Genomic DNA, 22,243 nt, shown 5'->3' with positions numbered 1-22,243 from the left:
GCGGTGGGGGGAGGGGGTGAGTGAGGGGCTTGGGGCCTGGGGTGATTGAAATGGCCCGGCTGGGATGCATGGGGGAGGGGGCAGGCATCTCCGGCACAGAGGAAGTTGTTCTTCCTCCTGGAGCTCCACGTCCCGTAAGGGCCATGGGGGAGGCCTGGCCTAAAGGGGGTGGCAGGGCAGAGGCCAGCAGGGCGAGGCTGGGCCTGGGTGAAGGGCCTGTGGGCCACTGTGGTGCAAGTGGCCATATGGGCCCACCCTTTTGAAGCCTCATCCAGGCCCAAGGGGCGAGCTGACAGGGTTGGACCAGACCCCCCCCCCCTTTGCCTTTTCATGTGCCTGATGTCTGTCTCAGTGTGCAGATGGGCTCACATTCCCCAGCTCTTTTGTTGCACGTTTGCCCCACCGATCTCTAAGAGCTTTCCAGAGGAGAGCGCTATCCTCACCCCTAACTTGCAGGCAGGGAAGCAGAGGCCGAGTGGTGAGGTGACTCGCCCAAGGTCACCCAGCAGGCCAGTGGCAGAGCTGGGACTGGAGCCCAGTCTGCTGGTCGTAGCTCCCTGCTCAGTCTGCACAGCCATATTGCTTCACCTGAGCTCAAGTTACAGATCTTCAACCTCTGGGATTGATTCCAGTTGCTACACCCGGGGTGGGGGCGTAGGAGAGGGAGGTTCTGCCATGTTCTTAGGGTGGGTGGGAGCAAAGTAAACTGAAATGCTGAAGTTGGGCCAGCTGCCGTTGGACTGTGTTGAGCATGGTGTCCTGTGGAGAGCAGGTTGGTTACCCAATGCAGGCAGCTTTTTTTTGCTATGAAAGAAACTGCATATATGTTCGATACTTCCCCTGTGTGAGCCTTCCACATGAGTAAGTATGTGGCTGCTATGGGGTGTTACACAACCACTGATGGGAGAGGGAGAAAGGGAGGAGGTCTGCAGTCACAGAGGAGATGTATCCAGAGAAGTCCCATAATGAAAACCCAGGTGAAGTCTGCAGCACTCCTGACAGTGGTTGGGCAGCCTGTGTGCTGTGACTGCTGCTCACTTCAGTCACTTTACTGCTATCCTGTACTCACAGCAGCAAAGGCAAATAGGGGCATAAACACTTGCGGGATTGGGACCTTAAGGTTCCCTTGAAATCTGAGCACATAAGAAATCAGCTATGGTTTCCAATATGACTTTGCTCAGGAGGGCCCCTGCCAATTTCAGTTTGCAAACATGTTTTCCTTTTGTCCAGTTTTAATTTAATTTTTAAAAGACTAGCTGTAGAGGGGGAAATATCAAGAGAAGTATTTTGTTTCTTCATCTCTCAGTGGCAGCCTGTGAATGGCTAATGCAGAGCTGATGTCCCTTTAAACCCCTGGTCACTCCTGAAGACTTATTTTATTACATATGAATGTAGTGTCTGTGAGAGGTGCCCAGCTGACAGCACTGGAGGAGACTGAAGCCTTCTTGGTCTGCAGAATACATGAGGTCTGAGCATCATGAGCTCAAATATCTTCACTCGGCACCTGGCCTGTGTATAAGTTCTGACCATGGGGTAGTTCAGACCTCCACTTGCTGAAATTGTCTGCAAAGGTTTTAAATATAGTGGTCTACATGACCCAGCAGCAAATAATCAAAGAGCTACTAGTTAGTGACACCTTAGAAAATAATGACCTAGTTTTTGTCTTATCTTGGTGGCCTTTTGGGATTGGTACTTCAGTAGCCACCATTGCTGAGTGCCTCACAATCCCTATTGTTTTTAGGGAGGTTCTATTATCCCCATTTTACAGATGGGGCACTCAAATGTAGAGAACCAAAGTGATTTGCCCAATGTTATACAGGAAATCTGTGGCAAAGTAAGCACTTGAGCCTTTTGTCCTTAGGCCTAGGTTAGTGGCCTAACATGGAGCACTTCCTCCTTCAAGGTAAAAGGCCCATATCTCTGGTTTTTTAAAAGGGTCCAACCCGGCTAAATGCTTCTCAATGTTTCACATGTGGCCTTATGGAATTGGTCAACAAAGTTAGCCCCCTCAACTTTGAATTTACCCCCGTGTTCCCACAAAATTGGTTAATGCCTAGATTGTGTAGATGGCTTGCTTGCATTAGGAAACTTAGCCAAAGCTTTCTGAAAAGCACCGTGAGCAAAGTAAGTGCCTGGAGCTGTCTATGGAATTTGCTTCAACTGCTGCTTCAAACACAAATGTGTCTTTTTTTTTTAAAGTGAGGAACAAGAAGAGCTGCATTACCAGGATACAGACTCTGATGTGCCAGAGCAGCGGGAGAACAGGTGCAAAGTCAAGTGGACCCACGAAGAGGTAGGTGGTAGCACAGGACCTGCTGCAAAGGGGTATGTCTCAGGGGATGGGTGTACTGTGGCTGTGAGGAGATGAATCAAGAAGAAAGCATCATCTGTAAGGGACCTCAGTAACTTCCTGGATAGGTAAGCTGTGGATCAAACTGTCTTAATCAGACACTGGGGGGGAGGGGGAATTGATTGTTAATGTCACTAGTGTTTTCCCAAGCAAATTTTGGTCCTTTTGTATCCACTTGACTTTGGGAATGCACTACACAGAGCTTTCCCCTTCACTCTAAAACATCCGGCTTAGTTTGTTGTTGCAAGTAGATGGACTGAGATCCATGACACCATGGTAGCAACTTCTTTACCTGTAGGCCAGTGCTTCCCACACTTTTCCTCAGCATGGCCCCTCACTCCCACCCCCCAGGTGCCCTTCACTCCCAACCTGCAGCCACACACTGCTCCCAGGAGCCCCAGAGCCAAGGCTTGCAGCTCCCACCACTCCTAGGAGCGCTTAAGCCCCAGCTGCTGTCCGCGGGAGGCCCAGCGGGCGGGAGTGATGCACTGCCACGGTCACCAAGCTGAGGCACCCCTTCCCACCCAGTAGCACTGGGGGCACAGCTCTGCACTGCTGCCACCGCTGCACTTCACTGTGGTGCTTCCTCCTGTGCTGGGTCCTGCCTGTTGGGCCGTGACCCCAACCACTGATGTTGCAACCCCATTTGGGGTCGCAACTCACAGTTTGGGAACTGCTGTCTTAGGCTAATGATACTAGTCCTTACAAATGAGAGAAACTCCACTCAGCTGCATTGTCTTTACTCTGAAAAAAATCTTTATCTCTAAGTTGCTGATATGAGACAATATCCTAGTGAAGGCAGGGCAGTTGTGGTAGTTTTTACAAGAGTGAACAGGTTGAGTTCAGGGATAGGTTTCCTCATTTTAATTCCTGTGAAAACTACAGATGCCTTTATCTTCACTAAGTTTTCATACTGAGGTAACACATTTTCAAAAGTGAGAGCAAGGCCTCAAATTCCCCTGGGTGAGAGAGCTGTTTCCGACCTCTTTTCTCACAGCCAGAAGAACTGAGTTACTGACCTCACTTGTGGCCTAGGGAAGTTGTGGAGTCTCTTTCAGTAAAGCTTTGCAAGAAGAGGCTGGACAGGCACTCGTCTGAGAAGGTTTAGGAATAACTGATCCTGCATCTATGCAGGGGGTTGGACTAGATGACTGCTGAGGTCCTTTCCAGCCCCTGATGCTCTTAGCTCTTAGATTAGGAATATACTGGTAGTAAACATGCTAATTAGAAAGCAGGTAGACCCTGTCCATACAGTTGGAACCAAACCACATTAGACCATAATTGACTTAGAAGTGAATTTAAATACAGAGCTGAGCTCTTGTATTTAATGAGTTGCCTAGACCATTTTACTAAAGTTCTGGGCCAGGCATCTCTATGTGCCAGGTTTGCAGTTGTGCTTACTGAATGATGCTCAGCAGCTGGAGTAATATTTTGGTATTAAATGGCATAAACTTCTCAGCAGGGTGGAGGTTCAATTTTCTTTTTCCTTGGCTTACATACTTAGTTTGGGCATGGCTTGCTCTCTTTACAACAGCATGATATGGCCCTCATTCTTGTCTGCTTCTGTGAAAGCTGACAACTTTGTTCTTCACAGGATGAGCGGCTGAAGGCGCTAGTGAAACAGTTTGGACAGACTGACTGGAAGTTCCTGGCAAGTCATTTCCCTGTAAGTGGGGCATCTAGCAGCTCTCCTTTGTCCAGTATGGGATACTTGGCACTCTTACAGGACCTGGACCTCCTGCACCTGAAGCGCTTGGCAGACATGAACTAGCACCCTGTGCTTGTACAGAAACTAACAACAACTCTTCTGTCAAGCTTTGTGAGGCAGGCCAAAGGCCTGTTCCCCATTTCAGCGGGGTTGGCTGTACAGTTTGTCTGAGGCCCCAGGAGGCCAAGTATGTTGGAGATGGGGCATGGGACAGGATTCCATGTTATCCTGATTAGTGCATGAGATCACAGCTGCCTGTTTTAATGCCAGTAATGGCAGCAGAGTGCATGTAAAACAGGTTTCTTTTTTTTTCCCTGCAAACCTTACTCTCTCCTGTAGAGAGAGCTGTGCAGGGAGCAGTACCATGCTTGCCCCTGGAACTAAGTGTGTCTTTCTTTCTCTTTTGAAATGCTTGTTCCAAGCTGCTTCCCCTGGCCTCCTTCTCAGCCAAAGGCCACATGTGGCTTTGGATTAGTGAGGAGGGTCTATCAGAGCTGCCCAGAGCTAAGAAGAGAAGCTTGGGTCAGTGGCCATGTGCATGCAGTGGCTACCAGTAAGTGCTACCTCAGGCAGGAAGGGAAGGTGGTGGGTGTTTTCTAGATTTTGGAGCAAGCCAAGTTTTCTGCGAGATGAGCTGAAGGGAGAGGGGCTTTGGGCCCAAGCCACTTTCCTTTCTCTGCTGCTTCTCTGATTCATGCCTAGTCTGGCTCATCCCACCAGGCTTGGAAGAGTATGTTTGGAGTATAACAGAACTAGGAGGAGGCCATGCGTATGGATACTGCTTGTGACTGCCTGCTGTAAACACAGCTTCAGTCACCAAAGGGATGTGGGATATAAATAGCTCTGAGCTGTGTGGTATAGGGAGCATGGGATACAGACAGTTTGGCTGAAGCACTGAGGAGAGACAGGGCCAGCTCTGAACAGCTACTGCTAGAAGAACAGTGAGCACATTTTGAGAGACTGTCTTACCTCAGCCAGTTGATTGCAATTGCATTGCCTGATATCTCCCCCACTCCCAAAGGCCAGAGGCTGCATGTTCAATGGACTAAAGGGGTGACCAATGGTTTTAGAGACTGGAGTCCCTTACTTATCCACCTGATGAATATGGCAATGACAGAAGCTGCCCCTGTGCATGCATTTGCCAGTGTGCTGCAGGCTTGCCCTGTAGGGATCACATCTAGGGATGAGAGAAGAGTTTTGGTTTCTGAGGCCCATTTGTTTCTTGGTGCATCTGTCTAGCTCTCAGGGGGGTCAGTTGTGGATGCATGCATTTTGGGGCTTAGCAAGGAATTTGCCTAACTTATTTTGCCTGTGCCAGTAAGTAGCAGGCTGCTACTTGCCTGACATGGCTTAAAGCCTCTGACTAAGTGGTGGCCAATTTCCCATCCCATCTTGTCTCAGCTCCTAGCACATTTTAAACAGCTGGTTTATTGTGACAGGCTCTCCTCAGTTGCTGTTGTAGTTACTGTCAGTGGCCTCTGTTCTAATGCATGTATGTTGTAACTCCCTCACAGAACCGCAGTGATCAGCAGTGCCAGTACCGGTGGCTGAGAGTGTTGAACCCAGACTTGGTGAAAGGTCCTTGGACCAAAGAGGAGGATCAGAAGGTAAGTAGCTGACAGGCTGCACTGAGAGGGGAGAAGAGCTGGATGCTCCTTGTGGACAATGAGAGGGGTGCTAGGCTCAGGCCTGACATACTTTTGTCTGAAATGTGATGAGTTATGCCTGTTGTTTGGGTTTGATTATGGTCCAGAAGAGCAGCATCGATAAACTTCTGTGCACTCGGCTAACTGCTCCCAAGCATCCTAATAAGTCATTGGTGCTGTAGATGCACAAGGCCCTGCTCTTCTGAAAGCCTGACCTGCTCCCCATGCCATATTGCCACAGCAGAGACCACTGGGGCATGGATATGGAGGCCAGCAGGGAGACATGGTGAGAGAGGACTTACTGATCAGATGCTACCTTGTGGTAGGTTTTCTGTTTCCACATCTTTCAATCTGCGCTGTCCTCTCCAGCTCCCTTGCTAACTCCCTGGAAGTGAGTGCCCACCTCATGTCTGACTATCACAGCTGCTACCTTGCTGTCCCTTCCACCTTTTGCCTGTGCACTGTCTAGTAGGCATTGCAGAACTCTGCTGCCATGTGTCACATTCCAGCTAGGCTATAATTTCTTAATTCTTTAATTGCGATAGAGCCCAGCATGTATATACTGGCACTGCAGTATAAACCTCCTCCATCTAAACCTCCTTGGATAGAGGTTTAGATGCATCGAATGTTGAAGAAATAGTCCCTATATAGCAGGGGTGCACTAAGAGGATACAGTGATTTCCAGTGCCTCCCTGTGAAGGAGAAAGCTGGAGGAGGCTTGGAGCATGTGACAGCTTGTCACTACATCAAAAGTGTGCACCTGATTTAAAAGTCATCTCCCCTGTTAGTCACCAAAAGCCTTTTGCTTCATGGTGGGCATGATTGGTCACTCCCCTATACCTTGCATAGTCAGTACAGAATGGCACCAGTGTGCACCCTCCCAGCAGTGATATAAATGATGATCTGTGGTGTGTGGTAATGGTACCCAAGGGCCTGGGTGCTTTACTCATGCAGACTCTTCTCTAAATTAAACATTTTTCACTGCATCCTCAGTAGGTTCTTGTAGAGTCACAGAGGATGAAAAGCAAAGCTGAAAACTGTCTCTTCATTCACTTCCCTTTGTTGTTCTTTGAAGGTAATTGAACTGGTAAAAAAGTATGGCACAAAGCAGTGGACACAGATAGCAAAGCACCTGAAAGGCAGGCTGGGGAAGCAGTGCCGGGAGCGCTGGCACAACCACCTGAACCCTGAGGTGAAGAAGTCTTCATGGACAGAAGATGAGGACCAGATCATCTTTGAGGCCCACAAAGTTCTGGGGAACCGCTGGGCTGAGATCGCCAAGCTGCTTCCTGGCAGGTAGGGCTTCTGCCTGATGCTAACACCTTATTGGTCTGGTGGGCTCTTGAGAGATGCCTTTTGAGGCTTCTGGCAGAAGGGTTAGAAATACATCAGCACTGTTGCTTTGACTCTTAACACTGGTGGCCTGATCGCTATAATTGTGGCTCTTCTTTCTTTCTTTCCAGAACTGACAATGCTGTGAAAAACCACTGGAACTCCACCATCAAGCGGAAAGTGGACATGGGAGGTTTCCTCAGTGATTCTAAAGAGTCCAAATCTGTATTCTTATTATTGGAAGTGGATGGGAAAGACAGCCAAAGTCTCCAAAGAGCCAGAAACCAGGTATCACACCAAGCGAATCAGCTGATGCATCGGATTTTGCTATGGAAGACTTTACAGTCTGGTTGTGAAGGGTGTGTGGGGGTAGCCATTTCTGTCCTGTTAATCCACAGCTGCACTTCCCATCAGCAGAAAAGTTCTGTGAGTGGCTGTACCCACTAGCCAGGAATCCTGACCCTCCATATTCCTTTCTTGTATAGAAAATGGAGTTGTGTAGTCTGCAGTTCTCTATCGATGGTACATCTAGAGGATATTAACCTCCTATTGTTATCTGTTATTCTCTTAGCTCATGTGTTAGAGGCCTGTGGGTGTGTATCTAAAGTTTTAAACCCTTTTAATGATACATGTGGGTAGTGTTGTTCCATGCAACAGAATTTCTAGTTTCTTTTAAAGAAAAGAAAAAAATAGAAAAGTACTTATGAACAAAAATCCATGCGATTGAAGCGACATTAAGGTTACAAAGTTAAGCTTTCAACAGTTAGGAGGTGCCAGAATTCATGCAGTTACCTTGTGTATCTGTCATAGCAGAGTCTGCAATTTGCATGATTCTATTTTAACTGTCCTACAAAGATCCATGCATCATTTGGTGCTCAGGATGGACAGTGGCTGAAGTAGTGGGATGTAAAGTATGGGGATGCTCTCTTGAGGATGAGCAAAGGCTTGGGAAGTAGAAGTGCTGGGTTATAGTCCTGCCTCTGCCACATATGTCCTATATGATATTGCCAAGACTCCACCGTAATGTATACGCATGAGTGGGCTGAAGGAAAATTGCATGGGGAATCTCAAAACTTGACTTTGCAGCCATAACTTAATTTTAATAGGTGGCTTCTGTGTTTCACAGAAAAGCTGTCTACCCAGCTGGCCTGCTGATGCTTTAGAAATAAAAGAGGAAGATGCCAGTGATGATGAAGTAACGGGCTTACAGGAGTTGCCCTTGGAGCAGCCAGCTACAGAACTGGTGGAGGACAATGCTGAAGGGACCCTGGAGGATGTGGTGCCTGAAAACACCTCGGCAGATGGCACCTCTCCTTACAAGTGGGTGGTTGAAGCTGCAAATTTGTGCCCAACTTCGGGACCTGCCTTCACAGAAGCTCTGGACATGATAGAATCAGTAAGAATTGGCACAACGTTCATATATCTCTATCTTATAGAGAGGCAGATGGTAGAGTTCAGTGTCATGACCTGTAAGTGATCCTGGCTGATGCGTTCAGTGAGGCTCCTCAAGAAAAAGTTCCAGAACTGGGCTTTCTCTTTGACTTCATTGTTGCTTCCCACTGCCTCTTTGATAGAGCTGGATTGGCACTGTGTACTTCTTCCAGACAGTAGGAAACACTTACCTGCTTCTCTGTGTGGGCTACCCAAAGGTTAGGTTTAGGCTTTGTGTTCTGAGCCAGCATGTGGGGGTAGCTGCTTTTTGCCAGCATGGGCCCATCTAATACAGGACAGCCTGATCCTGGGTGACGCACACAGCATTACCAGAGGGGCTTTGAAATGCCTAGAAAAGGTGACATCCATCAGTTGGACTTGACCATGTTATTGATGATTGTCTGAGATTTAACTTTCTTTGCCAGGGGAGGAGGGGACACTACATCTTGCAGCTCATTTTGGACATGGGGAAGGGACACTCAAAGTTGGAGTGCACTCCATTGGCACAGCTGTGTGGGGCCAGGACTGATCCAGCAGAGAATGAAGCTGGTCAGGAGAGAAGGCCTTTGGCAGAACTTTGTGTCAGAAGCTTGTGCTGATTTTCTCCAGGCTGTCTGTGGAGTTTGGGTGTCCTGTTCCCATGTAATTTAAGCAGACCTCTTGGGCATCTTTGAAAATCTGAGCCTTCATTTTCCTAGATACAGTGCTGTGAAATCTGTCACTATCATAAGCGCTAAACACAGCCTCATGCTGAGGTTGATTAGGGATATGATGGCTGGCTCTAAGGTTTAATAGTCTGTTTGCTTAGAGTTCAAGCTGATGGACTCTCTCTGCAGCTGTTTGCAAGGTCATGTCCTTGTTTGGGATGTTCCACAGCACCTTGGTCCTCTTCCTGGGCCCTTTCTGAGTGTTTCGCTTGTCTGGCAGGATCCAGATGGATGGTGTGACCTGACTCATTTTGACCTACCTGAAGATCCCTCTGGGGGCGGTAGCAGTAACAGCAACAGTCCAATTAGGCAAACTCCCAGCAAACCCCCCATATCTCTGTCCAACGTAACGGAGTATCGCCTGGATGGCCATACCATATCAGACCTGAGCAAAAGCAGCAAGGGTGAACTGATCCCTATTTCCCCACGCTCAGAGGTGAGCTTTGGGACCCCACCCTGCATCTTCAAAAGGCAGAAGAAGAGGAAGATCTCCCTCTCACCTGTCACAGAGAATGCCACCAGCACCAGCCTCTCCTTCATAGACTCCTGCAACAGCATGACACCCAAAAGCACCCCTGTCAAGGCACTGCCCTTCTCCCCATCCCAGGTATGTAGCTAGATGGAAACATGGTAGCTTGTTCTGTTGTCTTCTGCTTGGGGACACTTTCAGTGCATGAATTAACAGGAGCAAATAGGTCTGCTCTGATGCTTTACTTATTTGCGCTCATTCATGTTGCAGAGACTAACAATTTCTGATGGCTTAAGATTTATCTTGCCTCCTGCCTTGAAATAGGAGTGGCCAGTGCATAAGATGGCAGTGCAGTCACTGGAAAGTCTTGATGCAATTTGTATAAGATGGGACTCAGAACTGGGATTTTTCTGTCCACTGGTCATTAGAGTTGCCATTGCAGTTTTCACAAGAAAACAGGCTGAGGATATGTCTGTGTTGTGGGGATGCTTTCAGCTAAAGGGCAGGGATCAGTCTTCCTGGGTCAGGGATACAACAAGTGTTGTAGGCAGATGATAACCTCCAGCTCTTATCCCCACTGTCAGAAAGCCAAACTGCCACCTGTGGGGACCATATTAAAGTATTGCTGGGCAGTGAGTGCTACCAGCACAACATCAGTGTAGTGTAAACAAAAGAACATCCCATCAGCAGGTTCTCCTGGGGTACCTGCACAGAAAGGTGTTCTTTCTGTTTTAAGCTGTCAGGGCAAATCATGTAGCTACACTTGATAACAAAAGCATCAGACAGGCCTTGTGTTGACAATGCAATGACTTGGATTACAGCTGCTCTAAGGGTAGTCCTTCCAGGGCTTCTCTTTACTGCAAGTGATCTCAGGCTTTTACACTTTCCCTACCCCCACACCCGCCCCCACTCCTCTCCTTTCCAGTGCCTTCCCACAATTCCCCCTGGGCTGTATTTTTCCTACCACCTTCCCATTTCCTGCTTCGACACCTCCTTTCACCTAATATGTATAACCTGGTTTAACATTTGATTGCCCCCATCTGCGTGTGCCTTGCTGTAGCTAGCCTACTTCTAATACTGCTGCATTTTGAAGCACTTGATCTCAGAAACACCACCTCTTCCTTTCTTCATGAGCATACTGTCAGCTGGCTAAAGGCTAACCCTCTGTGAGGCCACCAAGAACCATGGCTTCAGGGCCAGGACCTGGAACTATGCTGTTCTGTAATGCAATTGCCTGCCTTCACTTTGTAGCCTTACGCTGTAAGCTGCTTGGGGCAGAGCCTGTCATTTGTTCAGTGTTTACATGGAGTATATCACACTTTTATTGCTGTAATGTGACAACTCCTGGTTCTTGGCTTTGGCTCTGGCTCATTATTCTTTGAGCTGTGCAGCCTCAAAAGCAAGACGATCGCTGCCCCAAAGAGCTTGCAATTCAGTACAAGACCAACAGCAGATAATTCTAGCAGATAGAAGGAACACAGAGACTGAGACAGTTTGTTAGTGTGATGGCCTGTATTCTCATTGCCCAAGCTATTGTCAAGTGTTTTTTGTAAACATCCCAGCAATTAAGAAGAATTTGAAGGACTCCCCTGGGTGCTACTGGGTTAGGACAAGTTGACCTTCCTGGCACATGCATGCCCTCTGGTGCCTGGCCTGTGTATAGGTGAGGAGCTGGTTCATCCTCTTGGCTGAAGTGGTTGAGGCCTGTGGATTTTAGTGAGGAATATACCACAGTCTCTTCCTCTGCCCTGCAGTGGATTCATTGTACTCATCTTTGTGCAGCATCTTCTACCTAAGGATTTCAAAACACTTCAGCACTGTAGGAGTGTTACCTCTTAGTCTTCTGTTCAGTAGTGCCCTTTTTTTGCAATTTTGGGAACTGGCACAGGTTTTCTGAGCTTCCAAACATCACACAGTGAATCTGTGTTAGAATTAGGAATGGAAAACAAATCTCCTGACTTCCAATGTCTTCTTCCAACCAAAAAGCCAATCTTTTTTGATGAGTGTAACAAAAATAGCTTCCTTCTCTTCCCCCTGCCCTCCCCCTCCAACCTTCCCAAGAAAGTTCCTGGTAGGCTGGTTGTGGGGTAAGATGTAGTTTTTACTGGTCTCATCTTCACTAAGAACAAAGAGGCTTTTCTCTGTCCTTTTTTCTTTTTTCACTTGTGGTAGCTAACACAAGGTTATGGCTTAGTGGAGGGGTGGGCAGAATATGGCCCACAGGCTGGATTCGACCTGTGGCTGCTCCTGTGACACTCTGTGTGGGGCCGAGCCTTGCTTGGGGCAGCCTGTGCTGCACTCCAGCCCCAGTCTGAACCAGTACACACTTGCCAGCCCTGGTCTGGGCCAGTGCACACAGCATCTAGTGGGGCTGCTCCTGGTGCAGCTCCCTGGGTGCTGCTTAGCTTCCCCTGCCTCCAGCGGCAGCTCCTCATGCTTCTGCCCCTGCTGTGTTGCTCTGGGTGGGAAGGAAGCTTCAGCCGGGAAGCTCCTGCTCCAACATACAGGGCTCTGGCTCCAGCTCCCAGCTGCCTTCCCACCACCTGGGCAACTCTGCTGCATGCACCCCCCCCTCTCTCCCTTCACCTCCAGCTGGCTCCTGGGGCTTAGTACCCCATACACATGCACATGCACACACATCCTGCCACAGGGCAGGGGCATGCAGGCAGCAGATCGTGACTCTGCCCCAGGCCCCAGCCCCATGCTGTCACTGCCCTGTGACTCTGCCCCATGTTCCAGGCCTCACCTGCCTGTCTCACTCCCAAACACCACCCCTAAACAACGCACCCTGCCTGCCCATGGCCTGGGGTGGTGCTGACTTGGTCCACCACAACTCATCAAAATTGCCTATGTAGCCACCAGGCCCAAATAATTGCCTACCCCTGGCTTAGTGGGACTGAGGTAGCTGGTTAAGGTGAAGATTGGGAAACCTGAGGTTCTATCTAGAGCTGCTAACCTATATCAAAGCTACAATCTGCTTCATTTAAAGTGGGACATTCTCTAAGGATAGCAAATCTGTGTTAAGTATGCACCTTTGTTTTTAGTGTAGGCGTGCCCACTCCCGTCTTGGCCATACATACATTGTACAGCTTTCAGTGTTGCCGTTCCCAATAAAAAAGCATAAATTTTACTTGCATCTGTGCTAGGAGTTGCACCAGTATCTACACTATTACTATTACAGATTGCACACTGAACCAATGTATTTAGGCCAGAGCAATTTTTTTTTTAAATTTAATTTTAATGGTGAGATTAACCTCCAGTTTCCAGTATGCTCAGCATCTTTTACCTTTCTTCATTTACCTTGTTGGGCAGTTCTTAAACTTCTGGACCAAGCAGGATACACTGGAGTTGGAGAACCCATCCCTGACCTCCACACCCGTCTGTAGTCAGAAGGTGATTGTGACCACCCCGCTGCACAGGGACAAAACCCCCCTGCTCCAGAAGAACTCAGCGTAAGTCTTTTTTCCTCCTTCCAAACCCCATCTCATCACAGGGAGGTTGGATTTTTTGCAGTGTTATCCAGCAGCTGTGGCAACCCCAAGAACAGGAAGCGGGGTTGCCAGTATTGAGGTTTATCTTGTTGGATTCCCCCCTGGTGAATCTGTTTTACAAGAATGCTGGTGTGTTGTAAGGTGTTTTGAAGGGTGAGTCGTATTCCCCATTGCTGGAATGAAGGTACTCAGATTTAAAACCGGTGAGTGCCTAGAATAGGTGAGGCCAGTCAGCAGTGGATGGGCCTGAAAAGCCAAAGTCTCACCTATGAGTTGTGGAATCTGCTCATGATGATAAAATGCCTCAGCCCTCAGGCAGCTTCTGTTATGTCCACCTCCTGCTTGTAGTGTTCAAGAGGGTGTGTGGCTGGAAGGCAGAGGGCCAAGCCAAATCAGCAAGAGTCTGAATAGCCAGTGTCACTGCCTGCAGAACCTGCTCTGCCCTTGCAGAATGGAGCTTTAGCTTCTGGGTGTGTCTGCCTGGAGAACACAGCTGCATTAGGAACTGGGAGGTTGCTCATCTCTGCTCCACTCGTTTACAACTGTGTCCCCTGCCTGACAGGCAGTTTGGGGCATCATGCTCCATTTTATTTGCATTCCTTAGCTCTGGGTGAGCTGAAACCTCTTCTATGGAAACGAATGCTTTGTATTCACAGTTGGAGCTGGGCAGGGGAGGGGTAGCAGCTGTTAGCAGGGCTAGTCCTATGCAGGAGCACAAGACACGTACAGCTATCTAGTGTACCACAGCCACAAAGTGCTGTTGGCATAGATGCAGCTATTTTGGCACAATGGTGCTTTTTCAGCATAGTTGGTCACAACCAGAGCCCTATCCCTGCAAAAGCATGGTTTTGCTTGCATGACTCTGTGTGAGGGGCTTCTGCTGGCCCAGCATCTGGCAACTTCCTTACTCCCCAGAGCTCCAGTGTACCCCTGCCCAAAGGAGCTGCAGTTCACTTGCAGTCCTCAGGGATTGAGTGAGTGATGGAGATTGCTACTTTAGGGCTGGCCATGTGTTGGCTCCAGCAACAGTACCTACTTTTCCACTGCTTTGTCTGCCCTGCCTGAGCCCTTTCAGTACCCCCACCTGGCAGCAGGGCCTGCTGATTCTAATGTCAGAACCCAGCACCGGTGGAGCGTGCCCTCTGAGGAAGGCTCAGAAGCATGGCTCTGGGGCTGCAGGGCACAGTGTGCTGCTGTTTACTCGAGGGAGGGAGAGTAGCTGGGATAAGGGAAGATGCAGCATAGAGTAGCAGGTCCCAACATGTTCTGCTCCTGAATGCCTGTCCTGTCTCTGCTGTTAGGTTTGTCACCCCTGATCAGAAATACGTAGCAGACAATACTCCTCACACGCCCACGCCATTCAAGAATGCCCTGGAAAAGTATGGACCAATGAGGCCTCTGGTAGGTATTGAATAGACGTGTGTGCCCATTCCAACATTGCTTGAGCCTGCTCACTGGGCTTGTAGGCCCCCAAGTGATTATTGCCAATGTCTTGTTGCCACCTAAACATTCACCAAAACACCCTTACACACCTGGGAATGTTCCAGCCCAATCTGAGAATTGAAGTGTGCTGAGTTGTTTTGGGCCATCAACCAACCCAGTCATTATTAATGCACAATCCCTTAGTAGCTTGGGTACATTCCTGGGCTGGGTTGTGCCAGGGATTTCAGTGTCTTTATGAATGTGCCCTCAGAGATAGCCACAGCCTTTAGATCGTATATAAACCAGCAGTGCTATGCTCCCTTCTCTCAGGTTTGGTATTCATTCAGGCATCCCTGCTGAGCCAGAGCCTTGGTAACTAGTTCTGACTGACCAGGGATGCTGTGAAGGCAAGTTAGAAAATCAGGCTATGAGATTAGATTGTAGTAAGCCAGTATTGCATAAAGGAGGCTTCCCTACCCCCAGTCAGCTGCAGCCCATGCTTTCATCATCAGCATTGGCACAGATTAGCCTGCTCTGTACCACTCCTCTGACAGTGTCCTGTCCTGTGACCCTGCTCCTGATATTCCCTCCAGCCGCAGACTCCGCACCTAGAAGAGGATTTGAAAGAAGTGCTCCGGAGTGAAGCTGGCATTGAGCTTATCATAGAAGATGACGTGAAGCCTGAGAAACAGAAGCGGAAACAAGGGGTGAGCCTCTCTTCTCATACAGCTGCTGTCACGCTGCCGTGTTACATGCTGGTCAGGTTCCATAACTGGGCAGGGGCAGATTGTTGGCTGTTTAGTGGTTGCCATTATTCCTGCTAAAGTGATCCTCCCACCAGGCACTCTGAGCATGTGAATGTTGCTTTTTAAGTCAGTGGGACTACTTGGATGCTTATGGTAATGCTTCTGGATCATGGCTTAGTGTGCAGTGAACACATGCCCCAGAGCTAAGCGTACCACTACCATTGCTACCAAGGCTCCATGCACCTGTAGTGAGTAAAGATCCCATAGCATTTCTCTTAAGGACTTGGGGTTAGTTCAGGTCTCCTAGGGAAGTTCTACCTCGGTCCCTTGTGTTCTGCTCACTTTCCCTTCCTGTCCTTGCAGGGGGGTTACTTTTTCAAAACTATTTGTTATTAAGGATTTTAGCATTGAGATTAAGAATCTGCTATGTTCTGTGGCAAAAAGAGTAAATAGATATCACTCCTGTTGGGGTGGTTGTGGTGCAGATCAGCATGTTTTTATGTTGTCTGTGTGCACAAGACAAATGGTGACACTGTTATCTTTTGCTGTAGAGAATCCCTGGTGTGGGCTCCTTGTGCTATGACACTCAGCATCTTTAGTTCTATTTTCTGCACCTGGAGCAATTTGGTTTGATCTTTTAAGGACCCTTTCAAGGGTGATACTTCATAGAGAGACTGCATGTAGGGGGATGGGGTGACTCATGGGCTTCATATTAGAGCCTTTTGCCTTTTATATTGCTGGTCCAATATAGCCAAAACTTTGTTGTTCTAAGGGGGCTGCTTGACCTGCATGAGCTATCCTGGTGAGTTTCAGGAGAAAGGGGTCCCCATCACAAATCACACCTGCCATTTTGGCAGAGTACTAAGGAGTGACTCATTTAGGGGGCTTGCTGTTCAGAACTGGTGATAGTAAGGGCATTTATCACTGTTCTGTGTACTCAATCTCTAGGGGCTTTGGGTTTCTAACATCTTACACTAGTATAAATGTCAACAGGAAGTGTTGAACATAACCCAGTCTGCATGGTCCCCAGCCTTTTGCACCAAAGGGCTGTGTACAGCAGGGATCTTTTTTCTTCTTTTTTAAAGGCTGATAAACTACCTTCTGAACCTCCCCTTTCATGCTGCTTCTTCCACTGCTACTGGCTATTCCCTCCCTTGTGCCAGTACCAATATTTATGATTGCCTACTTTGTTACTTCTTATATGCTTCCCAGCTTCACAGAAGTCCTATCAAGAAAGTTCGGAAGTCCCTTGCCCTCGACATCGTGGATGAGGATATAAAGCACACAATGTCCACTCTACCCAAGCAGATCTGTTTCAAAAGAGCACCGGTGAGGGATGCTAAAGTGGTGGAGATGGGAAGGGAGGGCTGGAAGCCAATGTGGTGAGAACAGAGTTACCAACTTAACTGTTTTCTAGCTAGTTCTAAGCATTCAGGCATATTAACATCAAAGGGTGAGATCCCAGTCCACCTGTATAAATCCCTGAAAATCCATTAACACATCATCATCTGACCCTTAAGATGGAGTCACAAAAAAGTAGAAGTACCCACCTTTTGGCTTTAAATTTTTTAGGGCATGGTGGAATAGAATCACATGTAGACCCCCAGTATACTTCCAGTGGAATCTGATTCTAAGTGTACATTAAGAATCAGTTCACTGTGTGTAAAATTGATGAAGTGTCCAGTGACCATTTTGTGATGATTCTAGAAAGCCTTGTCTGGTGAATTTCTGTTTTTGGGGTCTGGCGACACTGGCTAAAAAAAATACTTGCTTAATAAGCCTTGTCAGTGTGAACAGAGGAGGTGCTGGCTGGCTAGAATGTTGATTTTCCTGCAGGACCAACTGCAAACATCTCTGAATCCACAGGAGAAAGCAGAAATAGTCGGAGGGCAGCTGAGTGTTGTTTAGACTGTATTAGTGGAGCTAATTAGGGGTGTTCCAGTTAAGCACATACAGTATTGAGAGGAACCATCTGTCAGAGATTAGAGGGAAGCACATTATATCCCTTCACCTCTTCCCTCCACTGCTGGGCTAGTGCTGTGCTGTGAACCTTGCTGCTGGGTTTCTGCTACATTCTGGGTCACATACATGGTATTGTATGCGATGGAGCAGTAGCCTTTCTTAAGCACCTTTCACACTGTGCTGTCTGAGATCATTGCAGACCTCTCCCTGCAATGCTGCACCCCTGAAACATTAAATGTAATATTCTGTGAAGCCTCCTTCATGAGTAGAGATGTGATTATCCCTGTTAGCCTGATGTCCGGTAGAAAATAGACCCTACCATTTGCCTCTTAATGAGGGGAAGCTTCCATGGTGGCTTCTCACATGGGTGGATAAAAAAAATGGAGCCTGCTGGGATATACTCTTGTGGACTCTGTGGTTCTTTTTTAAATTTTTATTAATACCTTAAAAATTCTTCCTGATTTAAGTCTGATGAAACATTAATATTGCATTTCAAAACTTGAAAGAAGGACTCAGATGCAGGTTTATGGCTTGTACCCTCTTAGCACCCATTGTGCCTTATCTTTTGCACCATAAAAGTATCCTCTGATCTAGTAAGTGCCTCATCAGCGGCTACTGAAGGTGAACTGCAAAGACATGAAAGTCTGGGGTAACAAAAATTACTCCCCAGGGGGGGATTTAAAGGAGCAGGGCAGGAGATTTAAATTTGAGATTACTTCTGTTAAAGCAGCAGCAAAACAATAATACTTTTTTCCCATTCCAGTCTGCTGCACTGCTGGGCTTGCTAAAAATGCACTGATTGCATATTAACAATACTTAGATGCTATTTAATCTTATTGCTGGTATCTCACCAATACCAGAGTAATCTCCAACCTAAATTTCCTCTGCTGAAGCTTGAGGTCAATGCTCCTAGTCCCATCTTCTACAGCCATAGAGAAAAGATGGGGTGATATCTAGCAGATGCAGGAGAACCCCTGGCCTATCACAAAGCAGGAAGGGGAAGTAATTGCCTTTGAAAGGCAAGTTATCTCTGATTTTTGTGCTGGCCCTTTCCCTTTTCCCCAGTAATGAGAAGGAATGGGGTGGAAAATTCTGTATACAGACCAGACTTGATCTCATCCCTGAGGGCATTTATACACTTACTTTTCTGTCCCGTGACGTGCTGGAGATCTGCCACTTTGGAGCAGACTCGATTAATCAAGTCTGCTCTACGTGCAAGCTGAGGGGAACTGTGCTGCACTGTGGGCAGTTGTATAAGTGGCAAAATGTGTGTCAGCATGCAGAAAATTGTGGTGGTGCACTTTTGAACTTAAGCACTTCCAATGTGTTTTCATTCAAAAGAGCACCATTGCCATTTTCTCAGTGGTGACGTGCATTTTGCCACTTCTTCAACTGCAAGCATCACAGCACCGGCTGCTTTTCAAAGCGCCCAGCGCTGTGGCGTTTGCATGTGTAAAAATGCCCTGAGTGTCTGTAGAACACAAGCTTCCTTTGGCCCTCCAGAAGCCACCTTCTGTCTCCATGGCACAGACTATGCTGCAGTTGGAACCATGTTAACAGATTTATTTCTTGGTTGGGCCTGAAGGCCCAATCATCACCCCACTTGGATAGGCCCAACAGGACGTCAAGACAAATGGCCACTTGCCAGCTGCAAATTCCCTGCTGTTTTGGCCCAGTTTCTCCAATCTGTAGCTGCCACTTAGGCTGAACAAGGACTGCTCCTTTGTTGTCTTCCCCAGGTGTCATTAGGCTTCTGGTTAGCTGCTGCCCCTCTTGTCTACAGTATTGGGCTGTGGCTGCTATAGGTTTGCAGATAGATTCCCCTCATGGATTCCCCTCCATTGTTTTGGCTACCCACCTCCCCAAATATCTCATCTGTTTGCTGACAGAGCTGCCTCAGTGAAGGGTATGGTGTTTTCTTCCATATCTGTATCCAGTGTAGCTGTTTCAGCAGAAAGTTGTAGCATAGATGAGTCCGTGTTTAAACACAATTGGTGCTAATTTGGTTCTAACCCAGTTGCCCTGTATAATTTTTCCTAAGAGCTGTGCGCTTTGGGTAGTGAGGCTCTAAGTAAATTCCTCCTATGCACATTGGTTGCTAAGACCTTGCTGGCAGCAACTGTTTTTAAGTAGTTGTTTCTGGTGTGGTGGAAAAGACTGGACTGGAGAATTTTGGGAACACAAGTGTCTGAATGCAGGTGGCCAGTATTCCTGGGTGTAACGGGGCAGACTAACTTGTTTCCCTGTGTTGATTTTTTTTTTTTTTGCTGCAGTCAGTGAATTTCTTCTCAAGGTCCTTGAACTTCTCTTCCTCCAGCAATAAGGATGACAACAGTTTGCTTAATAGGGGGTTCATGCAGGTGCAAGTGAAGACTGAGAAGACATCCTGCACCAGGAAAATCCCAAGCCAATTCAAACCTCCAGCTCCGGTAAGTGCTGGCAAACAGCTGCCCCTGTTCCTTCCCCTCCCCCCGAAATATTAGCAAACAGCAGAAACCCTTTTCACTGCCCTAGGACTTGTAAAATGAAGGTGGAAGCACACCTCATTAGATGAGGCACTGGAGGGTGACAGAGACCCTCCAAAGCAGATTTATTTCTCTTCTTACATTAATTCTATCAGACACCTTGCCCAGACCCAGCACGGGGCACTTTGATGATTTGAGCCTAGGTCTCGCAACCTGGAGTAGGATGATTCTGCCACTGTGATTTTTGGGGAAGTCACTGAACCTCTTCTGTAGCTGGTTCTTCATTGGTATCATGGGGTTAATATTACACTGGGTTGGTGCTTTGAAAGCCTGAAAGGCCCATGTATATGCACTTTATTAACTTCTCAGCCCAACTTCTTGTCTCTGTCTCTTTGTAGCTGCACTCAGTTACATGAGTCAGAGAGAAGGGATAGCCTCCTTCTCAGATGCTTGTAATGGGGATTAAACCTATTTGTTTGTGAAAGCTCCTTCCTTTGCTGAATAAATACTCTTCCATCAAAGCAATTCCCACAGACCTCAGAATAAACTGGACTTGCATTTTTAACTTCCCTGGTTTATAAACCATGTCTCCCATTTTGGGTTGGGAGTGAATTGCTCTGGGCATTAATAGCTCTGTATAAGTAACGTCTACTGGCAAAAGCTTGGAGGGTCTGGGACTCTTGGGGTGCATGGAGGGAAGGGTGGACCCATGTGATCCCCAATTAGGTAAATTCCCCGGGCATTTTGTCCATTCTGCTGATGCCCAAAGGGAAGACTGACAAGGAAGGTATTGCAAGATGCTTGGGATTTACCTCGGCTTTCTTTGCAGTGGCCCTAATTTAAATGTACTGCCTGCTGAGCCATGGTTGAGCTGGCAGCTATAACTACATTGGTGGTGGTGGTGCTGCTGTTAGCAGATACAATGCTCTGGAGATCTGATTCTCTGTGGGAGCCCCTTTCTGTTACTTTCTCCATCACAAAGGGGCTGCAGGCTCCTGGCTACAGCTGTCCAGGAGTCCCTCAGGTGTAGAGGGGTGCCTGCCACATGGTGCACAGGCTGCCAGTTGGCTGCTTCCCACCCCCAGCAGCAGTCAGTGTAGGGGGCCTGTCTGAACACTGCACTCTGGCTACTCCAGATGGCCACAGTGGCTCCTTGGGGCATGGGCAGCTGAGCACAAGTGAGAACTTCCATCAGGGCTTGTCTGACCTGTGCTGTGGCCATGGTGGTTTTTTGGGTAGCCCAAGATAGGCATAGGCCATGTAAAGACTCCTTTCCCCACCTCCTGCTTGGGTCCTGTACTGGGTAGGGGAAAATCAGGCCCTAGGATATTGGTAAGATGCACATTGCCTGAGTTCCTCCATGAATGCCCATACTTTGATCTTTGCAAAAGGTCCTGTGGTCAGTGTAGGGAACTGGAAGGCAGATGCTGCCAGTGTCCAGTCCCATCCTGACTCAGATCTGGGGTGAGTCACTCTGGATCTGAATGGGAGAGTACAGTTCCCAGGGTAGTGCATGGAAAGATGTGGTCATGCTGCCCCTTGCCCAAACTTGCACTCCTATCCCCAGCTTTTTGCTGCAATAGCAGGGACTCCTAGTGGCAAAGCTGCCTGAAGACAGATCTGCAGCAGCAGACATCAATTAAGACTTGCTATATGACGAGGTAGCTACTGTAGCTTTTGGGTTTCATTCATACCAGTTGCTTTCCCCTGGAGACTAACTGCTGGGGGTTTCTATACAGTCTCCTGAAGTCTTGTAGTCCTGCCAAGAAGTATTTACTGTAACCCAGAGCTGCTGCTATGCATGTATGTTAAAATCTGTTTTCCCTGCCTTCCTCCCCCCAATACACGCTAGATGTCCCGTGCTTGGAAAGCAGTGGCTTGCGGTGGAACCAAAGACCAGCTCATCATGCAAGACAAAGCTCGGCAGATCTTGGGCATGCTGAAACAGAGCCATACATCACGGACCTTAATCTTATCGTGACGGATTGCCCTACCTTTTTATGGTTTTTTGTACTGGTTTTTAAATGGGAAGATTAAGAAAGAACACACGGAAGAAATTTTTTTGGCAAGACAGTGTTTTTATGGATTTTTCCTTCTATGAATTCTGTATTACATGGTAGAGTCATATTTTAATAAATTGTGTTAAATGCTGGATGAAAAATGGAATATAAGTTTTGGAACCAGTAGTAGAAAAATTAGACTACAGAAAAATACCTCTCCCTTCCTCCTCCCCCCCAACCCAGAGAATGTGAGAGCTTAAACCTCCTTCCTGTTTTCTCCATTAGTAGAAATAAATAACCTGTGAAATGGGGACAAGACATTTACTGAACCCCAGTAGATTCCCTGCTGTGCAGAACAGATCAATCTGAATTTCACACAGCCTGCTCTGGTCCTTGCATATTTCACCTTCCATCTCCCTGCTATTCCTCTGAGGACAGCATGGTGCCTTGTCCTCCATACTGGTGGAAGAAGCTTTCTGGCTTGAGAAGGGTGTTCAGGGGATGCCCTTTAGAT

At 47.7% G+C, this 22,243-nt stretch overlaps 1 protein-coding gene across 1 annotated transcript in view; it reads left to right on the top strand.

Moving 5' to 3' along the window:
* The window catches only part of MYBL2 (MYB proto-oncogene like 2), a 34,373-nt gene extending 12,487 nt beyond the window's left edge, over window positions 1-21,886 (top strand). Inside the window, exons 2-14 of the mRNA XM_019513023.1 lie at window positions 2,200-2,293; window positions 3,945-4,016; window positions 5,573-5,665; window positions 6,780-7,000; window positions 7,168-7,324; window positions 8,163-8,432; window positions 9,395-9,781; window positions 12,956-13,095; window positions 14,436-14,535; window positions 15,150-15,263; window positions 16,515-16,631; window positions 19,538-19,693; window positions 21,582-21,886. Coding sequence (XP_019368568.1) covers window positions 2,200-2,293; window positions 3,945-4,016; window positions 5,573-5,665; window positions 6,780-7,000; window positions 7,168-7,324; window positions 8,163-8,432; window positions 9,395-9,781; window positions 12,956-13,095; window positions 14,436-14,535; window positions 15,150-15,263; window positions 16,515-16,631; window positions 19,538-19,693; window positions 21,582-21,710 — 2,050 coding nt within the window. The 3' untranslated portion in view covers window positions 21,711-21,886. The remainder of the gene's footprint in view (window positions 1-2,199; window positions 2,294-3,944; window positions 4,017-5,572; window positions 5,666-6,779; window positions 7,001-7,167; window positions 7,325-8,162; window positions 8,433-9,394; window positions 9,782-12,955; window positions 13,096-14,435; window positions 14,536-15,149; window positions 15,264-16,514; window positions 16,632-19,537; window positions 19,694-21,581) is intronic.
* Window positions 21,887-22,243: the final 357 nt, after the last annotated feature.

The sequence above is a fragment of the Gavialis gangeticus genome, unplaced genomic scaffold (assembly GCF_001723915.1).
Source record: "Gavialis gangeticus isolate Ggan-Ray unplaced genomic scaffold, GavGan_comp1, whole genome shotgun sequence".
Taxonomy (NCBI): Eukaryota; Metazoa; Chordata; order Crocodylia; family Gavialidae; genus Gavialis; species Gavialis gangeticus.
This window is presented reverse-complemented; position numbering and strand designations above follow the sequence as displayed.